The sequence below is a fragment of the Betta splendens genome, chromosome 13, assembly GCF_900634795.4.
Source record: "Betta splendens chromosome 13, fBetSpl5.4, whole genome shotgun sequence".
Lineage (NCBI taxonomy): Eukaryota > Metazoa > Chordata > Actinopteri > Anabantiformes > Osphronemidae > Betta > Betta splendens.
The window spans coordinates 16,660,979-16,688,219 of NC_040893.2; the positions used below are offsets into that span (position 1 = coordinate 16,660,979).

At 48.8% G+C, this 27,241-nt stretch overlaps 1 protein-coding gene across 10 annotated transcripts in view; it reads left to right on the top strand.

Moving 5' to 3' along the window:
* The window catches only part of robo1 (roundabout, axon guidance receptor, homolog 1 (Drosophila)), a 172,667-nt gene that overhangs the window by 54,182 nt on the left and 91,244 nt on the right, over window positions 1–27,241 (top strand). For 5 of the 10 annotated variants that reach the window (XM_055513884.1, XM_055513882.1, XM_055513883.1 and 2 more), the window contains one exon: window positions 3,205–3,294. The exons of 3 other annotated variants lie outside the window; for them this stretch is intronic. In XM_055513884.1, the coding sequence (XP_055369859.1) occupies window positions 3,205–3,294 (90 nt within the window). Of the gene's footprint in view, window positions 1–3,204; window positions 3,295–11,700; window positions 11,897–13,928; window positions 14,742–27,241 lie in introns of those variants that run through there. 2 more of the 10 variants (XM_055513885.1, XM_055513889.1) reach the window with 2 other exon arrangements.

Here is a 27,241-nt window from a genome sequence, read left to right on the forward strand (position 1 = left end):
TTGCTGGCGCTTAGATGAGGAGATCAATAGTCGTACGTCTGCGTAGTGAGTGTGAAGCTGCAGCCGACAGCTTTCAGCTTTAAATGCAGGCCTGGAGCTTGGTTTTGTGCCAAAGTAACAAAATTGTCCTATTAGCAAAATCAATGAACGCATTAGATTTTATTTGTGTACTTATATGTAATTGACTTTAACTGTACCATTGGCAGGGCTGAACTCTGTAACTCTGGGTCTTGTTTCCTCATGTTGAGGCTGTAGCAGCTGGGTGCATTTTCTTTATTTTGTGTTCTGCTGTGCTGAAGCTACTGGCAGCAGCTACATTCAGTGGGAATAGTCCATCTGACTCAGTAGGAGCTTAGGTAATTCCTTAAATACCTGGAAAAATATCACATTTTCCTTTTAAACACTTTGTCCTTCTGTTTCTAATGACTTTCCACCCACCACCAGCTTTTTCTCATCTTAACAGCAGCTATTACACGAGTTACATGGTTTTGCTTTTAAAGCAAAGCTCAGATCAGTTGTAGATATTTGAGTTGTTATGTGACACATGACTTAGTGTCATATTGTGTATTTTTCTCTCAGCTCTGTGGTTAAATGTGGTTCTTGTCTTTCTCTGTTTCTTTTTTAGTTATTTTAGAAGTTACAGACGAAATAATTTCTCTTTTCTCCTGCTCTCCAGCAGGGTGTGATTACTGCATATGTATACTGTGTGTATCTTGGGGGCTGATTAAAACTCTATTAGTCATGCAAAAAACAAAGAAAGTGCAATCAAAATGGAAATGAGTATAACTGTGGTGTGGAAACGGATGAAGCGGGCAGAATGACTTCTGCTGAAAAAGACAAATCTTCAGGACGTGTCTCGTAAAACCTGAATCCAGGTCCAAGGGTGAAGATGTTACTTAGAAAACTTCAGCTTTAAGGAATCAGTGCTACAAATGTAAATGAGTTCAGCCTTGTTAATATAATTAACATTCTTGCAGGCTTTCATATTTTCCCTCTGTCATCAAACAAAAAGTAAACATATGTTAGTCGGTCCATTTACCAAAAACACGATTTAATGATTGAAATAGCTGTAGTTCGTGTTACGGAAATAGGCCTCTGTGATGTGAAGAAAGTCGTCCCACAGCAAACAATCAGTCAGTGGTGGTAACGAGCCCCAGAAGCAGCCTCCCTGCTCTCATCCATCCTTTTCCAGAGCCAGAGAGCTGCTGCCAATACATGACAGGATAACAAGGAGACAACAGCGGGTCATCAGTCACGTCTATTCAGCCTGTGTCAAACCTAACCAGACCATGTAGGCAGTAAGTTAAAGCACAAACACCAGGTTTGTCATCACGTCACATTAGACGGGGGCTAAAGTCCCGACGGCAAACAGCCACCATCATCTTGAGTCCTGATATATGACCCCAACAAGAAGAACGAGCCAAAGCCTTTGTGGCTCCTGTGAACTGGTTGATGGAGTAAGAGAAAATGTGTGGAGGCTCGAACGGCAGGACGCGTCCAGCAGGAGCGGCTGCTGAAGGACCGGCCTTTGCCTTTGTGTCTCTGCACATGTGCCCCATTAATTAGCCAGCATGGAGACTGGGGCTGAGGCTAACAGGGGGTAATAAGGCAACACACAGGGCCTGACTTCATATGTGACGTCCCAGGGGCAGCTGGACGCGCCACCTGTTAATAAGCCCCGAAGTGGCCTCTAATTAGACGTGTGACTCCAGACCACCCATGAAATCAGACAGGACTGAATAAACAACTTAACCAGTCGCAGAGGAGTCAAGAACCTGAACGGGTTTGTTATCTTAAAACTATAGGGCTAAGCTTGTGTTTCCCAGCTGGACTCTTGCTCACGGTGTCACGCTGTAAAGGTCACACATCCGCCTGTGTTCCATCACGCCCCCATCCTCATCACGTCATTATGTGCATTTTTGCTGTGCATGCTTGTGGCCTGTGTGCTTGGTGTTAGTCCTGTAGCTGATGCCAGTCACATGCTGCGGTCTGGATGAACAGACAAGTCCAGCGTGAGCCCCGTTAACGCTCACATTAATTGCAGCTGTATTTTGCATGTGTTTTTTTTTGTGTGTGTGTTGACGATTTCACCGAGTGCACAACGGGACTTGTGGGTCGTCTGTGTTTGGAAGGTCTGCGACCGATTCCCTAATGGAGGGGGGGCCGGACGAGACGCCGGGCCACTCTCCTCTTCACACTCCGCTGCCCTGAAGTGCTCTCCAATGAACAATCCTGTCTGCACGGCTGCGATCCGACCTAACTGATGCCACATCTCATTGAGGAAGCAGATACTTCTGACAGACTGCCACTCTGTTAGCTATAGAGGGTGGCTGCTCTCTGATTAAGATTCCTCCCACCTCCCCACCCCAGACGCACACCCTAAATTAACCCTTGTCCGTGGGCCACGAAGAGAACGGGCACCGCTGCATCTGATTTATTCCTCACAGAGCCGTCATAAGGCCACAGTTGGCCTCCTACTACCCCCCCCCCCCTCCCCCCATGGAGCCACGTACACTCCAGCCCTCTTGGCCTCTTACTGCCCACCTCCCCCACTGTCTGTCACACCCTCACGCCGCCTGTCACACGCACTCAACCTGTCACCCCGAAGCCGGTGCAGGCACAAAAGGCGAGACCGAATCAAAAGGGGCTGATTAGCAGTTAATGGCGCATCATTGTGTGCGCGCCGGCTCCGTGCGCCGGCGCCGCTGCACTGAGTGACGCCGTCAGTCATGCGGCGTGTGCCCCGGCCCTCCTCTTCCTCCTCTCTGCCCATGTGCTCCCGTTGGGGTGCCGCCGCGCATGGCCATTGACACGCTAGAGATGACTCTGTTTCACGTCCACACACGTATTTAAGCCCCACACAGGACACAGCATCCCGACCTCCTGCTGAGGCCCGACAGAAGATTCTACTGGATCTGTCCTGAAGGAGGGACTGAATGATTACCTGTGATTATTGGTTTATTCGACTGAGACACGTGGTGGAATACAGAGCAGTTGGGATTGTGGATATTTGGTTTACTGCAATGTGGGTGTTTGGATTCCGCCGCCAGAGACAGAATTCTCCAGGTTGGAGTCCAGCACTCCTCAGTGTGTTCACTCTCTGCCTGTGTCAGGGATGCAGAGGGCTGGAGGTCTGGACCGCGGGTGGGGAAAGTAGACACAATGCGTCCGGGTTCTCAGTGCCTGTGGTGTTATTGTTGACAGAGACGGGAGCCGCTCAGGACGGCGCCGCCGAGGGAGCGACGCCTGCTCCCAACGCCGAGCACGAGGACGACAACTCTCTGGGCTACACAGGTACCGCTGCCTCCCACCGCGCTCGCTGTGAAGCCCGCGGCCTCGCCGTCACGCCGCCTCCGACCTTCGCTGTTCAAAGGGATGAATGTGCAGAATTTGAGCGGGCTGCTTTTGAATGAATCTGCTGAAAGGCTCAAGTCTCTCTGTGGTGCACCTGTAAACGAGGTGGAGTGGCATCATGGATGCTGTGGATCTTTAATGTGCTGGTTTTTACACATAAATGTACCGGCCACTTTGTTGATACGCCAACATAACACAACAACTTTGCCATTAAATCTACTTCTACAAGGTTTTATGTATTAGTTCAGCACTAAAGGAACATCACTGCAAATATAGTCACAAATAATATCTTGTCTAGCTCTTAGAGAAGGCAGTCGTTTACATTCTCTTTTCATAGTTTCCCCACATGAAAAGAATAGATAAGCATCAAGCACCAGCAACAAATATAAATTCAAATGTGGTTTTCATGTTAAGGCTGCTGAAACAAAGCGCTGGAAATGTAAGTCTTCCCTTGAGAGACCGATAAACACGCAGTCATCAAGTCTGGAGAAAGTTAGGTACGATACGTGTGTTAGAGTCGGGGGGGTGCTCTCAATGTGTTGTCACAGCCTGGAAACGGAACCCCAGGTGGTCCCGTGGACCCCACACAGCTGGAAAACAGGCAAATTTAATTTAAGTGCCAGAGCTGTTAGGAGGTTCGTCGCTGTGTGTAGCAGCTTGACAGCTCTAGGTTTTATTCAGTTTGAGACACAGAAAATAACTGACACCATGTAATTAGCGTCAGCATCGCGCTGCGCCTTTTTGCACTAATAACAAAAAGACAACTTTAAAAATATTGGCCCAAACATCTTTTCTTACCAAACTATTTGCATGTAAACTTTCTGTTCAGCAGCCTGCACATGCTCTGAATGGAGACAGGCAGTAAACTGTGCTATCAGTCTCCCTGCATCGGGGCTCGTCTCTAGGATGCTATCTGTCGCCGGCCGCTGCCAGGAGTTCATCTTTAATCTGGCTATTTAATCCCATCTGTGCATGAAAATGAAGGAAATCGATCTGGCCCAGTCAGTGAATTGGAAATGAGGCTAATGCGCCCTAATACCACAGTCTGCCGCTGATAGAACAAAGTGGGCCGCTGCCAAAGACTCCATTTTCCGGGAGCGTGACTCGCTGGATGGATCATCTTGACAGCTGCCAGTTTCAGCTCAGGTGAAAACAAAGTGCACCTCCGAGCGCCGGAGTGAAGCGTCTGTGAGGACGCGTTGGCAGTGTCTCTGTCTCAGTGACCTCTGAGGAGGAACAGTTGCCCTGATTTATGACCTAGTTTTCCTCTTCTTCTGATTACACTGCACGTGACATTGAGGCAGCTGGGGAGGATGTCCTTGTCGTCCTCAACCTGCCGCAGTGTTTAGTGCAGGACAGAGACTGAGCTCTTTACTAGTAAAACGCAGCTGCACGTTGGGAAATGAGAAAATGTTAATGCAGGTCCCTGAAGACACCGATTTTCAGCTCTAAATTGTTTCCCAATATCAAAGAGCTCTGCACGGAGCTCCACATTCATAATAGATGAGACTGACCTGTGTGAAAGCAGTGGATTAGAGCGGGCGCTAAAAGCCGCGCTTCCGCTAGCCGCCGCTCGGCAGGCGGACGCGCGCCGAGGAGACAGCTCTTTGGTTTCTCCGGCTCCGACATGAAAGGCTGAGCGCGACTTCAGAGAGAACGTCAGCGCTCGGATCCTGCCGGTCCGCTGACAACTACCATCGCGTTTGTCACAGATCACAAAGGATGGCAGCTTCACAGAGACGCTCCATTTGTCGGGTTATGGAAATAAAGATAGGGAGAAAGTGAGGGAATTGAAGGTTGCCAGGCTGCAGAATAAGGGGGTGCTGCTATAATACTATATTTTATCTTCTCTGAGAGCAGTCACCCCTGAATGCCTAGTACACACTATTCAGGGAACTGATGGATGTGGGAACAGAGTGAAGTCTTAGCGAGAACTGTGGAGTCGGGGAGGTTAATATTGCTGAACGAACAAAGATTTGACACATAGCATAGAAAATATCAGCCGGCACCGACGGAACAATGCAGGCTTTTAATCCACACGTCTATGGAGCTCATCTAAAAAAAGGTAGAGGCCGTGTATGACTACGGTATGATGACTTGTTTGTTGACGCCGCTACCTGTAGTTTGTCTGAACACAAGTGTGATCAGACGCGGGATTAGTGCAGTGAGACTATAAATAGCCACCAGGCTGGTGCAGGCACTGTGGTGACTGATACGCAGCTGAATTAAGTGGATTAAATTACCCAAACAGTGAAGCTATGCAGCTGTGTGGGAGACGCTGTGTCTCTGGCCTGGGAGGTTCAGGTTCCCTCAGGAGGAGCTGGAGGCCACAGTGGGGAAGGGGACGTCTGGGTCTACGTACTGAACGTACTGAACTTTGGATAAACAGCTGAAAATGCATGACTGGATTTTATATCATCAGCTGATATGCTCATAAAAGTATCAGAGCCCAGAAGTGGATGCATCGCTCCAAACCAGTGAGAACCACCACTCATGGTTCGCGCCCATCTCCAGTGGTAGATGACGTTCCTCCTTATTGGGGAGATGGACGGCCGGCGTCTGAGCGCCTGCTGGTGACAGCTTTACCATGAGAGAGATGGAGGGCTGTGATCCCTATCCGTCATCGCTGGACGGCTGCGCTGGCCTTCAGTCCCCACCCTGAAAACCAATTGCCTTGACAGTGTCACCCCCTACGTATGTATTACCCCCAGCATCAGCGCGTCAGGGCCCCTGACGCCCACTCACGGGCATCAGTCTTAGTGCTCTGGTTCTCATGATACTGGGAACAAAAGTAGATTCCTTGTACCGACAGTAGAGCGAGATCCCTGACCACGCCTGAGGAGCAAATCACATGAGACGCTGTATAATTTGCTCTAATGTTCTTCCCGCAGCTCTGCGCTGCTGAGGTCAGTGGACTTTTATTTTTTTTTCCATTCCTCATCCAATCTCTTCATCTCCCTGATCGCACAGCTTAGCTTAGCGCCGTCCCAGAAAATGGGCCTATTAGCCGTTCTTGTCAAGATAGCAAGTGGACTAATGTGCTGGAGAGGCACTGGAGATGGGCTGAGATTTGTGCTGGGAGTTAGCACGAGTGGGCAGGGAGCAGAAACACGAGGAGAGGGGCGAGAGGCCCATTAGGATATTCACATCCACCTTCTAGTGTCCACATGATAATTGGGAAGAAGATTGGATTGGGTTTTGTTAAGGGTTAATTATTAGCCGCTGTCGCTCCATCAAACTCATTTCATATCTCAGTCACAGGATAATAAGTGATTTCTTAGGACATAAATGGGTCACGTTCTTCATCATAAGGCAGGAGGGAGAAAAATGATTTGGCTCCTCCAGACGCGGCAGCGATGCATTTAAATGGTTCCCCTCACGTCTAACACAGTAACACTGTTACGCCTAATGTATTTATGATAATCATTTCAAACCCATGCATCTAGTGGGCGCCGAAATAGATTCTGGTCTATTTTTCCCACCTTTGATTCACACGCTATTTTTCACATGGCAACAACAAGCGGCCCAGTGTGCAGTGTGTTGACTTCTAATCACACGACGACGGCGCCGGTCCCAGAAGGCGTTCCCGTGAACGCTTCTCACAGATCAGAGGCTGTGCGGTCCCCGATCTTAATGCGTGCATGATCAGAATTTCATTGATATTAATAAATAGATAAATCCTTTCACACGCGTTTTGTAGAAGGAGCTGCAAAGGCAGCCGGCTGTGGACGTCTGCAGCAAACGCCAGCGCAGCCAGCTGTGCCACAGAACCGTGATCTAAAGCACAGATGCCCCAAAGACCCACGTGGCGTCTGCACCCATTTAAAGCGGATCCAGTTATTTATAATGCATCCATAACACTCAGTCCTGGGAGGGCGCCCAACTGACAGTGTTACATTAGCTTGGTGGTATCGTTTGCCAGGAACAGTCACGTATTGGTGCTGGAAAGCACCGTGATGACTTTTCATGTTAGCTCTGAGACAGATGTAGCTGCCCAGCTGTTTGGTTGTGCTACGCAGAAGACATGCTTCACAAAACACACACCACTGTCGAGCCTTAGTCTCAACTTCATCAGCCAAAGACTCAATCAGGTCTGTAATAATGGTAAATGCATGTTTAATGGTGACAAGTGTGAGTTAGCAAAGCAAAGGCTGCTTCTGTGCATCCCTTCAATCACAGCTTCTGTGAACCATCCACTCGCAGGCAGCTCCTCCATATTTCATTTGTGACAAAGCCTTGTACATACACGATCCAGCGGTGCCTTCGCTCTCGGATCAATTACTGGTTTTTATGAGCAAACACATAATGAGAGCTTCCCCACCTCGCTGATGGCCCCGCGTGCTCCTCCCAGTACAAACTGCTCTAATAACTGTCAGCCATGACTGACGGCTTGACGAGCTCCAAAATCATTGCCGGCTTTATTAGTAGTGGAATCATTCATTCATCAGTCAGTTCAGTGGAGCCGCCGTCGGCCCGTTTCTGCAGCGCGGCCCAGAGTCTGGCTGTGGGAGAATCCACGGGGCTGTAAATCTCAGCAACACCTGCTCCCCGGACTCGCGCGTGGTGTGAGGTCAGCAGCGCCAGAAATCCCATCAGTCATATTTATTACAGTCATCGCAGCGCCGGTTTGTTTTGGCAGCTGATGGCACCAGGGAACGCGAGAGGAAGAATGGGCTTTTTATTTGAGATGCTTTTAGCATGAGTTGTGTCTTTGCATTTTTCTGTGCTCTGGGTCTTTAGAGGGAGATCAGTCAGGCCCCACTGAAACCACAACTACTGCACAATCCCTTTTTAAGTACAGTTGTGGAAAGTTTCTGGCAGAAATAACTTTGGGGAAAAATATTAATATCTATAAATTCTTATGTCTGTGGTACTTTTACAATTAAGTTTAACCAAGAATGATGAAAGAACAAGCTGTGCTATTTTTATTTTTTTATGTTAAATGCTAATGTAAATGTTATTCATGTCTACACAAAGAAGTACAAGACAGTGTAGTTTACTGGCAGTATTTTTTAGATTTTCATGATCTGAGCCATGGTCTGAAAAAATAAGATTAAATGTTTCAATCTGTAAAGATCTGTGTTTTAGTTTCAATTGGCTGTTTAGCAGCTGGAGCTGGTTTTGGATGTGCCAATTGTTGATTTGTGTTATTGTTGTTGTTGAAACTTTGGCCTGCAGGACTGTGACGTCACCAGCCTGACTGACGTATGTCAGCGATCAGCTGTTGTTTACTCATTGGCTGCTGTTTCCCATTTTCCCAGTTACTCTGCTGATGAATATTTTCTCATGCTCTGGGATGAGAAAATGTTAAAAGGCATAATGAAATCTCTTGAGAACAACCTTCCTTAACAAATCAGGCACAAACAGATAATGTTTTGACTTATAAAGGTCAGATTGTTGTCTGAGCCGTGCTCCGGGTCGATAGCTCGCTGGCTTGTGATTGGCTGAGGACCAGTAGTGATAAACAAAGGATCTTTTGGCTCAGTTACCCTGAGCGCTAGCGGTGCTCATTAAAGGTCGACTGTCTCTAAACTAATTAAGACAATTAACTGTGAACCCAGTGCTGCTTCCGTTATGTATTTGTACGCTCTAAAAAGATCCCAGATCACAAATCATTCAAAAAGCTGCATTCGGACAAGGGCAACAGTCAGAAAATAGTTTTAATTTGGTTTTCTCTTATTGATTTTCTAGTGCATCAGACTTGGACTCTGCAGCATTGACTAGTTTGTAACATAATCAGGTTCACATGTTTCCAAACAGATTTCCCAATTTGACAGAAGAGCTTTAACACAATCAGCGCCTAAACACTTTTCCAACAGGTTCTGAGCACTTTGGGCTCAACAAATTGGAGCGTACTGTACGCTGAAGTCTGTGCCAGGATGTTATGTGATAGCTGGGTTATTTAAATCAGCCTCCACGGGCCACATTGAGGCTGACGCTAAACAGATGCTAATGTGAGGCCCATTAAAAGACACGGGGAAAAGGGGATTGTGTGTGCGCAGGCAAGCAGAAAAGCAACAGTCTGTTTATCGCCTCATCCTGCTTTGTGCTCCGGACCTTGTTGCGGCATCCTGTGAAGACCCCCCCCTTCTGCCTTTCTCCTCTGTGGCTGCCCCCCCCCCCCAGCAACATGGCGCATGGGGGCATTCCCCGAACAGAACCAGATTTCTTTAGTGGCCGTCGTCTTCCTCCACTGGACCCCCGTCTTCTTCTGGTCATGCCTGAAAGCTGAACAGAGACGCTACAGAGAGAAGAAGAATGTTCTCACTCCTCTGTTGGTGTTCTGTTGCTCTGTTTTGCAGCTCGCTTGCTTTGTGTCCCTTCATTTTAACTCTGGCTGCCTCTGAATACAATGGTGATGAGAGACAGTCTTGTCCAGTCGTTAAAAGATTTTTTGGCTTCTTCCTGAGCTTCATCTGCGTCTGTTGACTGTATTCACGGTGGGTTGAGCCCGGGGTGATGCATTCCTGGGTTCTGGTGTAGGACTGAATGAGAAATGGCCTGACGATCACAGATTCACTTTTAGTCTTTGTATACATGCATTAAGGTAAATATAGTCGATTGGAGTCCACCTGGCTCAGCTTCCAGTCTAAGTACTGATGACCAACATTTTAATGGTTTAGGACTTATTTGACTGTCTTGATCTAAATCCCTCTGCAGCTTAGTTCATTAGATGGAGCTGTCTGCAGTTAGAGATGCTACTGCCAGTCACACTGTAAATGACCCAGGGGCCTGTGCTGTTGCCGGTGACATGCCCTCCCTCAGCCAATCAGAAGCAGTGACGCACTAATGCTAATGTGATCTCGCTTCCGCTGGGCTTCGACTCATCTCTCCTCTCCTTCCTCCCGTCACTCCCACTCTCCCAACTCTTCCTTTTAGTTTTTATCCTTCCCATGTTAGCAATCTGTCATGCATGCGGGAAATGATCCTGTTGCCAACGAACACGCACAGTAAAGGGCGGGACCTCCACCTTTCACTGTGAAACTCGTTCAGTGACAAAATGGTCCTTTTTAACGTTTAACGTGATGCGTTGCGCAGATTCGAGCAGCAGCAGCAGCGTCAGTCATTCAGACAGATCCTTCAGGAACTTGTAAAAGCAGGAGTTTTCCAAACGTTGTCAGAGACTCCATAAATGTTAGCTCAGTTGAGTAAACACTATTCCATATGCTCACACTTGTGTTTTAAGCGTTTGGAAGAGGTTCCTCTGCTGCTGATTGGCTTGGAAATACTAAAGAAGCACAGCTCACACAAATGTGGTATTTTTACCTGGTGTTGTTTGGGTTTATCGCTTTGAAACACCTTGGAGATGGAGACCTGCCGCCCAATCCCGCTTCACAGTGACTCTACGTAGGAAGTGCTGTGTTGTAAAAAGAAAAGTAGCACAATGAATAAATGAAAGGATGTCTCCTCAAGGAGAGGACGGAGCGATAAAAGGCTGGACTGAATGTAAGCGTCCAACTGTGTGTGTGTGTGTGTGTGTGTGTGTGTGTGTGTGTGGACCTCAGACGTGCTGCACATGTGTCTGAAACGTTCTGTCCAATGTGACTCACGCAGCTGAACAACTTTGTGTTTTCCTCCAAACGCCCGCCTGTAGAAGTGCCTGTGGAGCGAACAAGCTCCAAATGCACGCTTCTCTCTGAGGATGGAACAGTGTTGCTGCTGCCGAGTGCTGTGTTCGCCTCTCGGCGGGGGGGCGTCTTTTTCAGGGGGAATAGTTTTGTTTTATCCCATCTTTGTTTGGCGTGCTGGTGAGTTGGGAATGAAAGCCATTAAATAGTCTTAGTCAGGGAACGGGGAATGGGGCTGCTCGGCCGCGCCCGTCACCCCGTCACCTCTGCGCTGAGGGGGCCTGGGTTTTGTGCGAAGTGCACAACGTGTGAATAGAGGCTCAGCATGGAGCCTACAGGATCCCCCGTCCCCCTGCACGCATAGAAACATCACAGGAGAAGACGGAACATCCACAAACTCTGTTTGAATGTTAAAAGGGGAATTATCACGTATGAAAAGGCCGGGAAGATGAGAAACAGCATCCCCATTGAATGATGGGATGGCGAGAGGGAGACGGGAGTGGATTTCACCCTGCACGTCCTCCGTGGAGTTTCTCTCATTAAGATCCCATCTTGTCACTGGGTTTAGGAGCGCAGCCAGGACTGCAGGGGTTCGTGTGTTTGGACCTAAGTGTAGCAGCATGAAGGCGTCTCACTGGGAAGCACCGTTTTCAAGAAGACCCCTGGATTTCGTTTTTTAGCTTTTTGCACTAGTGATGAAATTAGGGCATTGACATTTGTTTCTGCGCAGCCCGTCAAGGAAGGCGTTTTTGTAACACTTCCACGCACATGTTCTGGTTCCGCACACGTCGCCATGCGAATCCTGTGTCTGCTGGCGGCGCTGCTCATGCTGGGAGTTCCTACAGACCATACGGGTCGGCACCAGGACCCGCGCGTCCCCGGGTCACACAAGCCTCACTTCTGCAAACGGCTGCCGAATCCTTATGGCCTGAAGTCCCACAGCAAAGCCCACAAATGTAACCAGGTCTATCACAGTGAGTACACAGATGCTTCGTGCTGCCAAAAACCTAATGATCCGTTCAGTCCTCCGCGTCTTAGCGCTTGTTTTCGTTCAACTCGGCAGCTTTTTCTATTCTCTGAGCTCGTTTAGATCAAAAGCATTTGCCTGCAGTCCGGCCACGTCTGCAGCCACTTCTTTGTCCGACTGCCGGTTCTGATCAAAGCTGCTGCTGCTGCTGCTGCTGGTGGGAACGGGCTGGACAGAGGCGGCACCGGCACCGGCATCTGTGACATAACTACTCCCCGATTTGCATTAATATGAGGAAGTGGAGATGAGCGAAGCGTCAAATAATGAAATTGTTGGACTTGTGTGTTTTCCCTCGTTGCTGTGCCACATCAAACACTTCGAAACGTCCACATCCTCTTGTATTAATCAGCCCCTCCAGACGCCCTCCAATCACTGGGAGGACTTTGTAGATAATTGCTTCTACATGTATGTTACAGTTCCCTGCTGATGGCTAGAGGAAATTGCACTGTTGAGCTGAACAGTCACTTTACGCAGAGCTTTCAGGAAAACAGGGCACAAGTGGAGCAAGTGGGAATGAAGTGTGTAAAACTGGGATATAACGCACACATGGATGAATGAGAAACAACAACACGGCTGCTTATTGGGCAGCAGAGACGAGGCTGCATGTGAAGCACAGGAGGGTTGTTGAGGGTAAAAGCTTTCACTAGTGACTGAAGCTATGATGAGCTATGACGATACGAGTCTGAATCCTTTCATTTTGCCACATGCTTTTAACAATGAGACTTTATTTGTAGGGGTTTTTTACCACGTTTATTTTGATCCAGTGATTTTTCAGATCGCGTTGAAACTTTAATCCTCACACCCAATAAAAAGTAAAGAAACTCCGGTTTCCGTGTCTGGGCTGAGCACTGAGGCTTGTAACCATCCACCCTGTGACTGGTGTTTGAAACCTAACATATGGTGCCATCTAATTGCTGCCCGTTCTTTCATTGCATTCGTTAAATTCAGCTTCCCCACTTCTTGTAAGCCGTCCATCGGTTGAACTTCGAACATGACTCTTCTCTGTGGTGGTTTTCAACCTGCAGCGGTGCAGCTCTGATTAGAACTCAAGATCAGCAGTGGGTGTTTGCTCTGAGCTGTGTCCAATACATGGAACTGTTTGAGAAGCCCCGGGCTTGATGACTAACGCTTTACTTCCCACTGTAGGTGAAACGAGGTCTGTGTTTTAAAAACAGCTCCACTGGTGCAGTTCGGGCGTCCTTCACTGGAGGGCGCTGTTTGGCAACAAATGCTCAGTGGCGCAGACACGAGCTTCGAGCGGCGCAAGTGATAAGGTCTTCGGCACGTCGTCTTCCTTTATTTTCATGTTTCTCTTCACAGTTTTGATCCTGCAAGGAAACATAGCACGCGCACTTATGAATTATGCATCCACATCTGCGTCTAAACATTGTGATTCTCCAGAGGCGTAATAACAATCGGACACAAACTTGTAAATTTAAAAACATAAAAAATCAAAAATTAACGAGTAAAAAATGATAATTATACATTTTCATGGTGAGTACGTTACCACGCAGGCGGCAGCCAAACCTAGAAGCATGAATCACCTGATAAATGGTTTCTATGAGGCATAGACGTATGAATAGAGCCCTAAAGCATTGACTTTACCTTTTAATATCAGAGAGAAGCCTTCTGAATTACAGTAGGATTAGTGTTGACTGCAGGGTTTAATTTGGGGTGTAAATTAATGATATTAGTATAAACACAGTAGTCGACAGTTCATTGTTAAGAACCTAAAGTATATTAAAAACGATTATATACTAAATGTTTGGTTAGAAATACTGTACGCACTGTTCTGTGTCTTTCAGTAGAATTCCTTTTGTGAGTAAGCACAAACCCTAAAAATAACACGTCGGAGTGGTTTTATAGTGTTTGTCTTATTGTTGGATACAGTGAGAGCGCGTCCAGGAGTGCGTGCGCTCTGTGCGCGCTGCTCAGAGGCGTCCGGGCGGGAAGAGGTTAAATTTCCTCCGCGTGGAGGGGGCAGAAAGGCGCAAACCGAGCGACGAGGCGCTGCGCGTTTCTTGAATGAAACGCTGCGAACATGAACCCGTAGGTTCCCCCTCTGGTCCCAGGTTCGGAGTCTGCGACGCACACGGGGACGGTTCGGCGCGGCGACGGGGCAAAAGTGATGGAAAAGTTGCTGTGAGCGCGGGTGTGTGTGCGCGCGCGCGCGGATCCGGTGGATGCGGGAGGACGGGACGAACTCGCAAAGTTTCCGATCTCAAGTGACAGATTGAAAAGCGCAGTGAAATAATGTGACCGCGGGGACGGCGCGGACCGCGGCTTTGTTTCACTCATCCTGGACTTTTCACTTTGCAGCGGATTTAATATTTGTCTCCCCTTTTGGCAGAAGAACGAGATGGTTTGAATGAGAACAATCTCTTTTCTGAGCGCACGGCGACGACGGGATGAATTCAGAGCGAGGATCGGGCTCCGCTTCTTCTCTGCTCAGATCTTCCTCCGCGGTGTTAACGCATGCTTTTATTCAGCTCAGCTGAAACAGAAAGGCGTTGAACTTTCGGCTGTTCAGAGTCCTGTCTCTCTTTTCTACTAAAACCCCTCGATAACAAGAAGCCGAAGGAAGCTCGTTGCGAAATTCTCTTTTTTTATTTCCAACAAACCAACCTCGCGATTTTCAATGTTTGCTTTGAAAGTTTGACATGAAGGAATGGAAATAGCTTTTTGAATAATTTGGATTGTACAAGAACATTTCTCACAAGAGAGACGCTGAATGATGTCTCCAACTTCTATTGGATTTGTATTTCTTTTAGGAATTCTCCATGTGTGCTCAGGTAAGTCAGTGGTCATTATTGGAAGCCATTTAGCTTTAACTTTTTTAAATTAATTTTTTTAATATTGGAGAAAAGTGTAGTTATGTAGTGACTTGACAACATGCATCACAGTGTGATTTTAAGTGAATAGAACCCCATTGATTAGTAATGAGGTGGTTGCTGCATTCGAACTTTCAGCTGAGAACCGAACTTTGCTCAGACAGGGAGTGCATAGAGGCTCTGCTGCGCGGAGCAGCCTCTGCGGAGGCCGGGATTCTGATGCACATCAGTGAAGCGCTCTGTGCAATGGGACCCTCAACTCCGAGGGCAACTGCGAAAAGCTGAGCTCACATAAAGCGTTGGAGCCGTGTGGGATCGGTGGAGAGCAGCTACCATCGGTCAAACAGACAGCACCCGCCCCGGTGGAGACGCGTCTCCTTGTCGGGACCCTGTCCGCTACTGATGACTGCGACACTTTTTGAAATGCATTCTTAAAAAGAAAAATATTTGAAAGTCGAGCAACTCGGACGCTGGTGCTCAGTGTGTTCACGCTGGCTTTTCCCAGTTAAGGTGGAGCTACTGTACTAATGCCTGGTTCACTCGTCTTTGTCTCCTGGAGCTGCCTTCATTGTTCCTTATTCTCTCTCACATTATGCCTCCTCACTCATCACATGAACGTTTCTATAGAGTTTTTGGACCATGATCGCTGTGGTTTTCCAGGTCAGTTGCTTCTAAGTTGTGAGGGAGCAAATGCCTCTCGCCCTATTAAAAGACATTAGGAGAAGTGCATAGTGAATGAAACCCAGCGGGACGGTTTGAAGAAAGAAAAACAAAACCCAGACTGGAAACTACAAAAGACCTTTGCTCCTAACACACTTACTGTAATTACCACAGTATGAGTCAGTGTAATTGTTGTCAAGCTTAAACCTGCATTTGGGCCAATCCGTGCTTTAAGGCCTCAGTCTCTAACTGCAATAACTGCATCCTGTCCATTTAATATAACATCTGAAAACGTTTCCAACGGAATATCAGCCTTCAACATCAGGTCTTAATTCGACGTCTGGACATGTTCCGCCAGGGTCTTGCTGCATAATTTCATCATCCACATTCAAATGTTGTTTGTGCGCCCTGATTGGCTGCCTGAACGAGTTGCGGCGTTTTTGTTGAGGCGCAGGGATGTGTTGATGAAGGGAAAGCCTTTGGTACCGCAGCCGTTTGAGGAAATACTGTAACACCTAAACAGGAAGTGGGGTCAGAGGTGAGACCTAAGAACCAGGTGGAGACTCCCTCGGCTCCGCCCTCGGCCGGATCCCGAGCCTGTGCCCACTCAGTAACGCTCCGACCCTGTGAGGCAGTGACTGACACCAGGGTTTCCGATTACGGCAAGCTGTGGGGTTGTCTGGAAAGAAAAAATCCCACGAGAGGCGTGAGAATAGGCCGGCAAACGCAGATGGACTGGAGACTGGTGTTAGATTAGACAGCAGTCCAGATTAGCCACTCAACAGTTGCTAATTGGAGGGTTAATCAGAGGGTATCAGACGTTTATGCTAGGAATCACATGGTGCTTCTTTTTTTTTTTTTTTTTGGATATGTGAAAACGAAGGAGCGATGAGTTGACCTTTGCCCCCTTCCGGCCTGTGCTGACTTGTATATTACTCATGTGCTCTGTGTGAAGGTTGTAAATTGATGCCTCCATCTATCAGGTCTCGCCCTCTTATCAGCTGATCCGTCCTCCTGCTGCCACACTGAACGCCTGTTATCTCTGCTCCACGTGTTCGTCGGATCGTATGCACACCTCACACACACTGTACAGTTCAGACGAGGGCAAAAGGTGGAGGCTCCTCTCACACCTAACGTGGCGCTCAGGCTTAGAGTGAGGCGGTAAGAGCCGTCGAGATCCACATGAAGCCATAGTTTCAAGGCAAACATCAAACTGTCATAAACCCCCTGCGTGATGGTATCGGAGTGAGAGTCTGGACAAGTGATGACAAAGATGTGGGCAGCGGGGTGGCGTCGTGGTAATCAGCGGCGAGCAGAGCCCGGGTCTCTACAAATTGACTCCCAAGTGCTGATAAATTGCAGAGGCCTTCCACCTCCTGCATCACAGCGTCGTGACAGGACCCAGCGGGCTGCAGAGCCAGTTAACGAGCAGAGGCCACAGGTGAGACTCGTCTCGGCCTCCTGCCTCTTTACCCCCCCCACACACACACACACACAGACCCTACTACTTCAACGGGCGCGGCGGCTGGAACATGTCAAAAGTTGAAAATTCTCACACCTGCACGAGGTGACGCTGCCCATGAAGCCATAGCTTTATAACTTTCACTAATGCACATTAATCTGATCCTAATCCAAATCAAGCGGGATTTTGCAGCCTAAGTTGCAGGATTAGGCCGACTTTGGCTTAGTGAAACCATGTGGAGGAATGTGGGAGGGAGCAGCGTCCTCTTCCTGTTCATGAGAACCATGACTAAGTCATTAATGACCGACTAGATAAACATTTCAGAGCGGTTTGTTTGAGGGCAGATGAATTAGGCGGCGACGTCTAATGAACTGCTTTCCTCCAACCCATCTTCCCCTAATGTCCTAAAAGATCGGCTTAATTGGATTAATTAACAAATCCGTCTGCTGTCAGTAGTTCGTAGTTTGCTGTGGCTGTTTCCCACTCAACATAAGCTTTTGTTCTGCAGCCTGCGATGCTGCGGGGAGACTCCACTCGCGTCAGTGCAGTTAATGCGTCTTGTTGTGACAGTTGACGCGGAGGGCAAACATTCCCTCTCGCCGCGTGGAGGTGATGAATGGCGTGTCCTCGCGGGATGAAAGGTGTTGTCTGCTTTCTGTCTCACATCACAAACTGCGCTCCCCAAAGTTCTCGCTTCTTGTTATGAAAAATGGCAAATTACATAACGCTAATCCACACTTGATTCCGCATCGCATGTGCATGTTTACTCGATTTGGCTTTGCTGTGGATTAGTTTCCCCATGACTCCACTAATATAGATGTGAGTGACAAAGCTGAGAGGTGGGGAGCGTGTTTGTGTGTGTGTGTGTGGGGGGGGGGGGGGGCTGTGATGAAAGGAGGCTTTAAGAATCTCTTCATCCTCTTACTCCTCTTACCCATCCCCCACTTTTTTGGCCCAATTTTTTAAGACTTGCCTTTTTTTGTGGTGGGTGAGCGCCGAGCCTTTCTTAACTAAAACAGGCCGACGCGCAGCGAAAGCCTGTAGGGACCGGGAGGCCGCATTGTGTCGCCTGAGCAGGGTGATGGTGGGGCATGGAGGAGGGGAAGAGAATGCTTCTGGAGGGAATGAGAGTGTGTGGGGAGTGCGGGGGGGGGGGGGGGGCGACACAAAGGCAACCCCGGGGTGTGGGAGGGGGGTGGAGCAGAGGGAGAACAGAGCGCAGAGCGGGTGAACATACCGTGATGCTGCTCCGGGAATGCGCCCGATCTGGTCCCCTGCATATCGGTACTAGTCCCTCATGGCGGCAGATGTGCTGATTGAGGTGATAGTGGTGTGAGACGGAGGCTGATTCAGTGCTGCCTAAATAATCCAGGTATAAAAGAAGGACCTAAGGTTTGGACCTAAGGGTTCAGCATCGCAGCAGTGAGTCCTCACGCAGGTATGAGAATTTTGCCCACTCAGGCCGTGGTGGTGGAGCCATGCTGCAGGGGGGGCTTCGCCTTGTGCATGTTAAGAAGGCTCAGACCTCTCTCTCTTTCACTTCCCCTCTGAGACTGGGACGCGGCGCCGAAGCCGCCTTTCTCCAGCGCCCATCCTTTCTTCCACGCTCCCCGAGCTCAGGCCTCCTCCCAACCTCTGCCACCATTCTATTACCCTCCCGTTGCAAAGGCCTGGATACACTTTTGAAATGCTAAACCTCTCTTTGGTTATAACTGACAGAGGAAAATGCCATTAGAGGGAGTGAGGGGAATAGATTAAATTAGCAGTTAAAAGAGAGACTGCTAATTAGCCGATAAATATCTCTGGCTCCCCTCCTCCTCGCTAATCTTTCATAGTTAAGATTCCCTCTGGTGACAAGGCTCTTCTTCCGTATCAAACATTACTTCCCGTTCATTTTACACATTGAAATTTATTTTTTTTTCACTGTGCAACTGATGCATTTGGAAATTCATGTTCATGAGCCATTTTCCTGCAGAGCTGCGTCAGCAACTCATCTGACGATGACTGATTATGTACCAGATCCGGGGGCTAATTCTGTCGCACAAAGGAGCGATAAAAGTAGGAGGAGAGCAGTGCGTTTAGGAGGAAGTGCTGGAAAACATAATTAATGAGAAGGTGACCTTGAAATTCATTATTGTACAGCTTTGGGAGCCGCTCCTGCTGTTCAGCTGTAACCATGGTGACGAGGATTCAAACAACTGGTGAATTTCCATTTTGTAAACAGAGTCTCTGTGGTCTGTGAGATTACCTCTAATCCCGATCCATGATCACACGTTCTGCGAACTGGTGACATGTTCCTTAAATGAGCGTGGTGCCACTTTGCAAAACAGAAGTTCTGATGAAGCATTGGAACAGAGCGGATGCTGTTGACTTACACTCAAACTTGGGGGATTTTCACCTCCTACAAATAACTTTGAAACTTGCTTTTTAACGGCTGCAGCTCTAGCGCCGCTTCCGTCGGCCTCTGGCCCCTCCCTCCAGCCGCTGGCCCCTCCCTCCAGCCGCTGGCCCCTCCCCCCAGCCTCTGGCCTCTCCTCCAGCCTCTGGCCCCTCCCTCCAGCTGCTGGCCCCTCCCTCCAGCCGCCGACCCCTCCCTCCAGTCTCTGGCCCCTCCCCCCAGCCTCTGGCCCCTCCTCCAGCCTCTGGCCCCTCCCTCCAGCTGCTGGCCCCTCCCTCCAGCCTCTGGCCCCTCCCTCCAGCCGCAGGCCGCTCCCTCCAGTCTCTGGCCCTTCCCCCCAGCCTCTGGCCCCTCCCTCCAGCCGCTGGCCCCTCCCCCCAGCCTCTGGCCCCTCCCTCCAGCCGCTGGCCCCTCCCTCCTCACACCTTTTGTTCCCCCCCACGTCTCCGCTGTCTGCTAATCGGAGGCGTCGAGGCTCAAACCGTTATGTGCTCAGTGTTTTTTGCTTCAGAAGACACTTGGGCCAAATGCCTGATGACGTCTGTGAGGTGCGCTGTGCTGCTTGACTGCCGGTGTTCCTCCCTCCCTGCGCTCTCTGCTCAGCGCCTTAATGAAAACGATCAGCGCCTCTTTGACACCATAAAGTGGATGAGGGGATAGTTGGATCGGAAAGAAAAATGAATTGGCTGCCTCACTGCTGTTCACCTTGTCAGGGTGACGTCGGGCGAATCAATAAAAGCCTGCATCAGTGGGACGGTGGAACACACGGAGATGCTGTTGGTGACGGGGACATTTCCTCTCCGGCGTTTGTCATCACAGCTGTCTGCCGTCGCTCGGGCTCCCCCTCCCCCCCTGGAAAACAGGTTTTCACAGAAATGTTATTCAGACGTCTGACGGCGCTTCTGCTGTCAAACGTAGGAAGCCGGCAGATGGAAACGAAGGATCTGGGATCCATTTATTATGGAGTCATTAGGAGTTAAAGTCTTAAAGAAATAACAGTGTTTTATTAGCTACGCTGCGTACCTGGACAGTTGGTGTGTGTGCTGAGGAGAGGACGTGGTAAGTGGGTGCTGGAAAGCAGACAGCCCAGTGAGCAGTTTGTCTGCAGAAGGAAATTTCATTTTAATGCCAGACTGGGCACAGTCTCCCCTCTGTAGATGTGTTGAAAAAGGCTTCTTGGCAGCCTTTGCCCCTTCATTAATTTTGACCAAATATTTACTGTGCATCACATGGCATGCCTTACATCCCACTTTCATTTTTCCAGGCCAGGTTTGGAACAGTTTGGGGCGATTTGTGTTCCATTTGGCTGGACGGGGGCCATGCCCCACTCAGCAGGCCCATTCTGGTGTCTCTGGGACTTTGCCACGTGAAGCACTGGCTCCAAGTCTTAACCTACGCTCTGCCCCGGAGCCACGTCTGACTGAATGATACCTCCCCACAGCAGCCTCAGGAACCGGTGCGATGTGCTCCGTGCTCACCCTTTCACCCTAAAGGGCACCATAAAGAGATGTGCCAACGTCAATACTACCATTGTACCCTCCACTGAATGCCGGGACTGACATTCCCCGTTCGGCCACAGCTGTTTGAGATTTGCTCAGAATGTGTTTGGCGAACATTGGGAATAGCCTACATAAGTGGTTAAGGTCATCAGCTCTGCTTTCAGGGACTGTAACAGTATACCGGTTCAGCAGTAGGCCTCTATCGGCCCCTGCCATCAACCAAATAACATTTAAAAAGCATTAGCTGCTTTTTGGCCGTGCCGGCCCCCATTCGCTTTGGCATCCCTTCAGAGCTGCTCTTTTCCTTGGCGCTGAGCCCAACTGCTTTACACCGTGTGGTCGGGCTGTGCCAGCGGAGTGCGCTGGTCCGTCTTCCTCCTCGCTGCTCCCCAGACGCTCTTCTTCCTTCCCCTCAACTCGCTGCAACCTGTCACAGTCCCCTCCCGGCTGGAATCTCACCAATAGATGTGCAGCAAAACTCACTCTATATTGTTGTGGATGCAAAACTGATCCCAGTTTTGTCCGCTTTAACCACCAAATCATTGCATAATGTATGAAGTCAAGACATAATCATCTACTCAGGTTATCGTATAGTTTAATCACATTTTTTAAATGCTAAACACATTGTTTTGCTTGAATACGATTTAACAACCTCCTGAGGACGCTGAGTCAAGCAGCCCATAGAAGAAGCCAGCGGTGAGACTTTTGCTGTCCCTACTGGGAAATAAAAGGCTGGTATATTGAATTACCCCGCTTCTGCTGTCCTGCTGTTGCATGCTGTATTGATGCATTGCTGAGATTGCGCTGGTCAAACCTCATTAAAACTGGCTATGCTGGAAAACACAAACAAGAAGTAATTGGCCGCTTGCGCTCCCTTGTGCTTCTTTCCTGTAATCCTCTCCTTGCTCCAAACCTCGACTGGGCCGCGCGGAGCAGCTTCCTGATGGAGGGCCTAAGCCTGGGCATCTGGGCTCCATATTTAATTACAGCTCGCTTCCCTCCGTGCACGCGCTCTGCCGAGGGAATGACATCCTTGACACCGGTGCTGGAGCTCTTTCACGAGAGGTACAGCTGGGTTTCTTTCTTAGGTCACTGCAGTGAATGCGCAGGGTCAAGTCGAGGAGCCTGCGAGTCTGCTCAAAGTCACACACTGACACACACACATTGAGAATAGATTGATGGTTCGATACCAGACAGACTGACACACACACGCGCGCGCAGACAGACCGACTCTTCGCCCGCATCCGCCCTGCTCTGTTCGGCCCATCTGCCCGGTCTCCGCAGCCAATTTGACAGGCATCTTCCTAACAAGCACTCCAGCCTCTTCCACTACAGATTTCCTCCATGTCTCAGTGAATGGATATAATAAAGCCTAGGAACTGCATTTATCCTGCAGGAATGAATTCTGCCCTTATGACCTTCTGCGGAGCTTGACAGCTTTTATTTGTGGCTAATGACACTCAGCGGAGCGGAGCGGCGTCAGGAGGAGCTGCATCTCCTCCAGAATTGCGTCCCCTGGGTTTGTGTTAAAAATTCATTATTGTATAGAGTATTTCTCCGCTGGGTTTGTCTTCTCACAGTTCCACCGCATTGTTATGTTGCTGATTGAATGTGTAGATGTAGATTTTTAGGGAGTGGTAAAACAAAGATCACCTCTGTTGACGTAAGAGGTGTTTTATGAGCATCAGCTCTCCTTTATCATGTTTGCGTTCACGCCTGGTGTTTCGGGGAAACCTTGAGCAGACGTGGAAATACTGCCGCTATTGTCTTAGCTCCAGATGGGGGCCCCAGAGCAGGATGGGCCCCAGCCTCCCAGAGGAGTGCTCTGCTGCCGTCTCTAACTCTTGGGCTCGTGTGCATTGCCAGGGGAGAGCCAGGGATGTGTTTCACAGCTGACATATGCAGGAGCTGGGGGCTGGTGCTCCGGGAGGATTCCAGACCTTTGTTGGGTCCCATTGTGATGAGTAACTATGATTGTGCCAGAGACCCAGGGCTTTTTTAGGTAACCCTTGGCCCAAAGGAATGGAAAGAAAGCCACTTGTTTATGATATTTTCAGTGAATAGTGTATATTTTGAAATGAAGTGAAAACACGATTGGGTGAAAGCTGCAGCACAGATGCCACGATAGGCACAATATTACATTTTCTCCCTTTATTTCCTTATTCTCATTGTGCGTTAGCCCTATTAACAACAAAGGAGCTTTGTGCAGCCTGCACACATTTCCTTCAAGCATCAATAGGAGCATTGTAACCGGCTGTGAGTTTGTAGGCTCAGATCAGCGTATACAGAAGCAATTGTAGTGTGCTTATTCTCCGAACACAAATTTGGACAGTGGTACTATTTTTTGGGAAACTAATATCTGTTCTCGAGTGCTGCTGTAGTACACATGGAGTAACCGTAGCCCACTCTGTTTGGTAAATGGAAACAAAGAGACGAGTAAGAGAAGAGGCCATAAAGATATCAATCACCCACCTCTGGGTCCCGACACAATCGCTCACCGAGCTCTAATCCTGCCTCTTAGGAGCGTAAGTGATAGCCTTGTGTAACTTTAAAAACAGGTCTGATCTGATGTCATTCAAGTGGTGGATTCCAGGGTGGGATCCTGATGTTAAAATGGCTTCGCTGCCTTGTTAATGTCATCTGATCAGCAGTAATGCAGTACCTCACCTTTTCTCCCTCCTTCCATCGCTCGCCTCTTATCTCTGCCCTCTCTGGTTCTTATCTCCTCTGATTCAACAGAAAAGGCTGCCTCCGCTTCTGCTCCTGTGGTTTATTGCTCGGCCTTGCCCCGAGCAGGCGTGGTTCCAGGCTCCGTCTGGCTACCCCGAGGGAGACGCCCCCTTGCTCTTATCTCTGCCATAAATCCCTCTTAAGTCCCCTAATCACGGATTAATGGGGCTGTAGATAGGGAGTGGCCTACTGTGTTCGCCTCCCTTATCGCATATTCATATTCCATATCTTTTCCATTGCTCGGCTGAACATCTGATATTGGCTGTGATGATACGACACAAGCTCCTTCATCACCTCAGCTTTGATATTCATCTTTATGAGATTTTGTGACCTTGGCTTTTTATGTGGGGGAAATTAAACTTTACCGCAATATTGTTAATTTAATTCTATGCAATACTGGGGAGTTCTAATTGTGCCTATGGTAAAAATCAAACTGAACTAGCCAGCGTTGTAAAGTACTTTTATCATTCAAGGAAGTAGAAACGTTATCCTGCCTCCGTTCCTCTGGAGACCGCAGTGACAACACATCCAGATTGCTTCACTGTCCTTCTCTCCTGTGAGTTTCGGGTAAAGGGCAGGTGCTTGGCTCCTTTCCACTGACTCACACTCTGCCAAGACAGGGCCCATGGAAAAGAGGCACATGTCCCCGTTGAGTGAGGGACCTGGGCCTGCGTGTGTTCTCCACTGTCTGTGCCCGTTCTGCTAAATGGAGTAACTCAGTGGCGAGTGCAAATAAGTAAAGATGAAATTCCCGTCGCCTGTGGGAGCAGATCAAACAGCCAGCGTGCTGTGTTGAAGGAACGACCCTGGCTCTGACCCGACCGGCCATGTCTGGCTCTTCATCCTCAGGCAGCTCAGACACAGTCTTAAGTCTTTTTCTACACTTGCAGTCACAGAGCAGAGCATCGATTCCTGCCTCCAGGACTCGCACAGTGAGCTTTAAAGCAGAACAGAGTTGCATTGCGTTTTCTTGCAGTTGAAATTTCAGCTACTTAGCTGCTGCAGCGCTGATGTTAAACGTCGTCAATTGAGGCTACGCCGGTGTCATTGCGGTGTCATTGCCCCTACTGTTCATGGAAGCTCGTGTCTCTTATATATAGTATTTTTTATCATATGAAAGAACCTTACTCACCTCTATATAAATTGATGCTGCCGTTAGTTGCAGGTTTTGTTGCAGGCTGAAAACGTAGCCTCAAGACATGGATGAATCAATATGAAATGACAGTCATAACTTTAATATATAGCAGATGCCTAGTGGTCTGATGGTCAGTGGAAAACCTTGGCTTCTTGAGAAGCATCACAAATCCATAATCGTGCCCTGCTCATCAATGATTGGATGGGGCCTGGGTTACACAGTGGGTAAACAGCCCGGAGCTCCTCGCGAATCCAAGGATTCAGACACATAGTGTGAGTACGTGGGTCAGCGTGTGGGTCTGGACCCTGGTGGTGCCTGTATGGATCAGACATTCTTTTGTTTGGCTTTGTTTTACAGAGTTCTACTGTACCTACTGCTGCTGTGCATTTAGTGTTTGTTGTTCCCTACTGACATTGCTGTTAGCATTAAAAGAGAAGTCACAGAGAATTGTGGTTTTTTTTAATTACGTCCACCGCGAGCAAAGCCTCCCTCAAGCATAGTTTAACTTTGTGTATATCGCAGTAAATGAGAAAAAAGAAACGAAGAGCGCTCCGGCGAGTCAGAGGGTTAGGGGAGAAGCAGAGTCTCGCCTCGGGCACCGATCGATCAGATCCTTGCAGTAGAAGTCCCAGCTTCCCTTTGGTGAGGCAGTGTATTGCATTAGCTCATCTCACATTCCCTGTCTGGAAGCAAAGAAGGGGGGATGAGGGGGATAGAAAATAGGGGAGAGGGCGGTTGAAAGCGGCACAGGAGAAGGAAGGGCATCGCTTTGAAATAAAGGGAGCATTAGATGACTCAAAGTGAAGCAAGAAGCGTGATGTTGAGCAGCTTTGGTTGAACCATACTCCGCTCTTGTTTCGGTCTCCGGGTCGGTCCTCCATGCGTCCCGTGGGGGGGGCATCGTACTGGCCGTCTTCTGAAAGCGTGCACCTGTAGAGAGGGGCCGTGGAGGACAAATCTCCTCCCCTGGTGAGGGGTAATGGGGCTGAAGTAACTGGCTTTATTCAGAGTGTCTGTGGGGATCGGTCAGCACACATACACATGTGCTCACATTAATTCAATCGGGGACAAGGACAGCATAATAACGTTGTGTAACTGAGCCATGCTTGCACCCACTCACCCCTCAAAACACACACACTCTCCCAGGAACTGCACACAAAACACTTATGAGGTTCTATATGAAGCGCTGATTATTTACCTATAAGTAGATTCATACCAGGATACACTAAATCCTGTATATTTGGCTCTGCATCGTAACATGCAGGTCTGGTGTAATCATCGATGGTAAACAACCCGATCAAACAGCACTCAGCACTCACTCACACTGGGCTGCGTCTAAATAGTTAATGGGAACCCCACAAAAGCCCAAACTTCAGACCGCTTCAAATTAGAGACGAGCTACTGTGTCTAAATCAGGAAAGGAGCGGGCAGAGCACATAGTGGGGGAGCACTTCAAAGTCCTCTTTAATAAAACATATTAGGCTGCCTTGTCTGAAGGACGGTGGCGTCGGGCTCGTGTTCGCCAGCGTAGCGAGTGATGCCTCCATCGCGCCGCCCGTCCAAGGGCTGGGCCTCGTTAGCGCATGGTCAAAGGCGGGTTATGAATGGGGGTTAATTAGCCCAGTGGTGCTTCACAGAGCCGCGGCAGTCAGTTAGTGCTCATATGTATTTTTTATTAATTTTATTCACCGTACATTTAGACCAATTCATTCTTACTCATGTGCTTCTAGCAGTAAATGTGCTACATCTACAGTACCGACCACGTTAAAAATGCACCAAAATCACTTGAGAATTACAGAGGTCTCCGAGTCAGGACACACTACTACTAATATTATTCCATATATAATCAAATACAGTCTATATACTGTATAACCACTGAAATATGCAACAACGGTTTCATAAATGAGTAGAGTATAAACATGACGCTGTCTCCTGGAGGAGCCTACATCGCGTCTCCATGGGAGAACCCAGGGAACAGCAGGTGAAGGTTATCTGTGTCTAAGTCAACGCTGTCTGGTCTTCACCACAGTTTTCACAAAGTCATCACAGTGCGAGCGAGTCCCAGAGTTAGTTTAGTGATCACATTGTCCTTCATTGCGGTACTGGGTTAATTATAATTCACTGACCACGATGCACATTTCTTTGAAGTGATTAATCTTTCCACGGAGCTGTCATTAATTATGCTGACTTTACCCAACGTGACGTACCACCAGAACATGCCTCCTCAGCACCAGATTTCCAGGGTGATGGGGGGGGGTGCAGGGCACTGAAATGAGGCAGTGTGGCAAGTTCACGGGATGCTGGGCAAATTAATTGCGGGCCTGTGCCTCCAATTAGAGCTGACTCCCTTTAATTGGGGCTGAATGGGCTCCAAAAGGCTCTGGTGTGAGATACGGAGGGAAGAACTTGGTTTTCCCCATTGTCTCCCCGCTCACACGGACACGCTCTATTGTGTGCAGGCACCCTATGCTTTCGCCAAGTCCCACCCTTTAGGATTTAACAACAGGAAGCTCATTTGCATGTAAAGCAGGTTTGATAGCCACAGTTGACTGGTCGTAGAGCAAAAGTAATGACCTG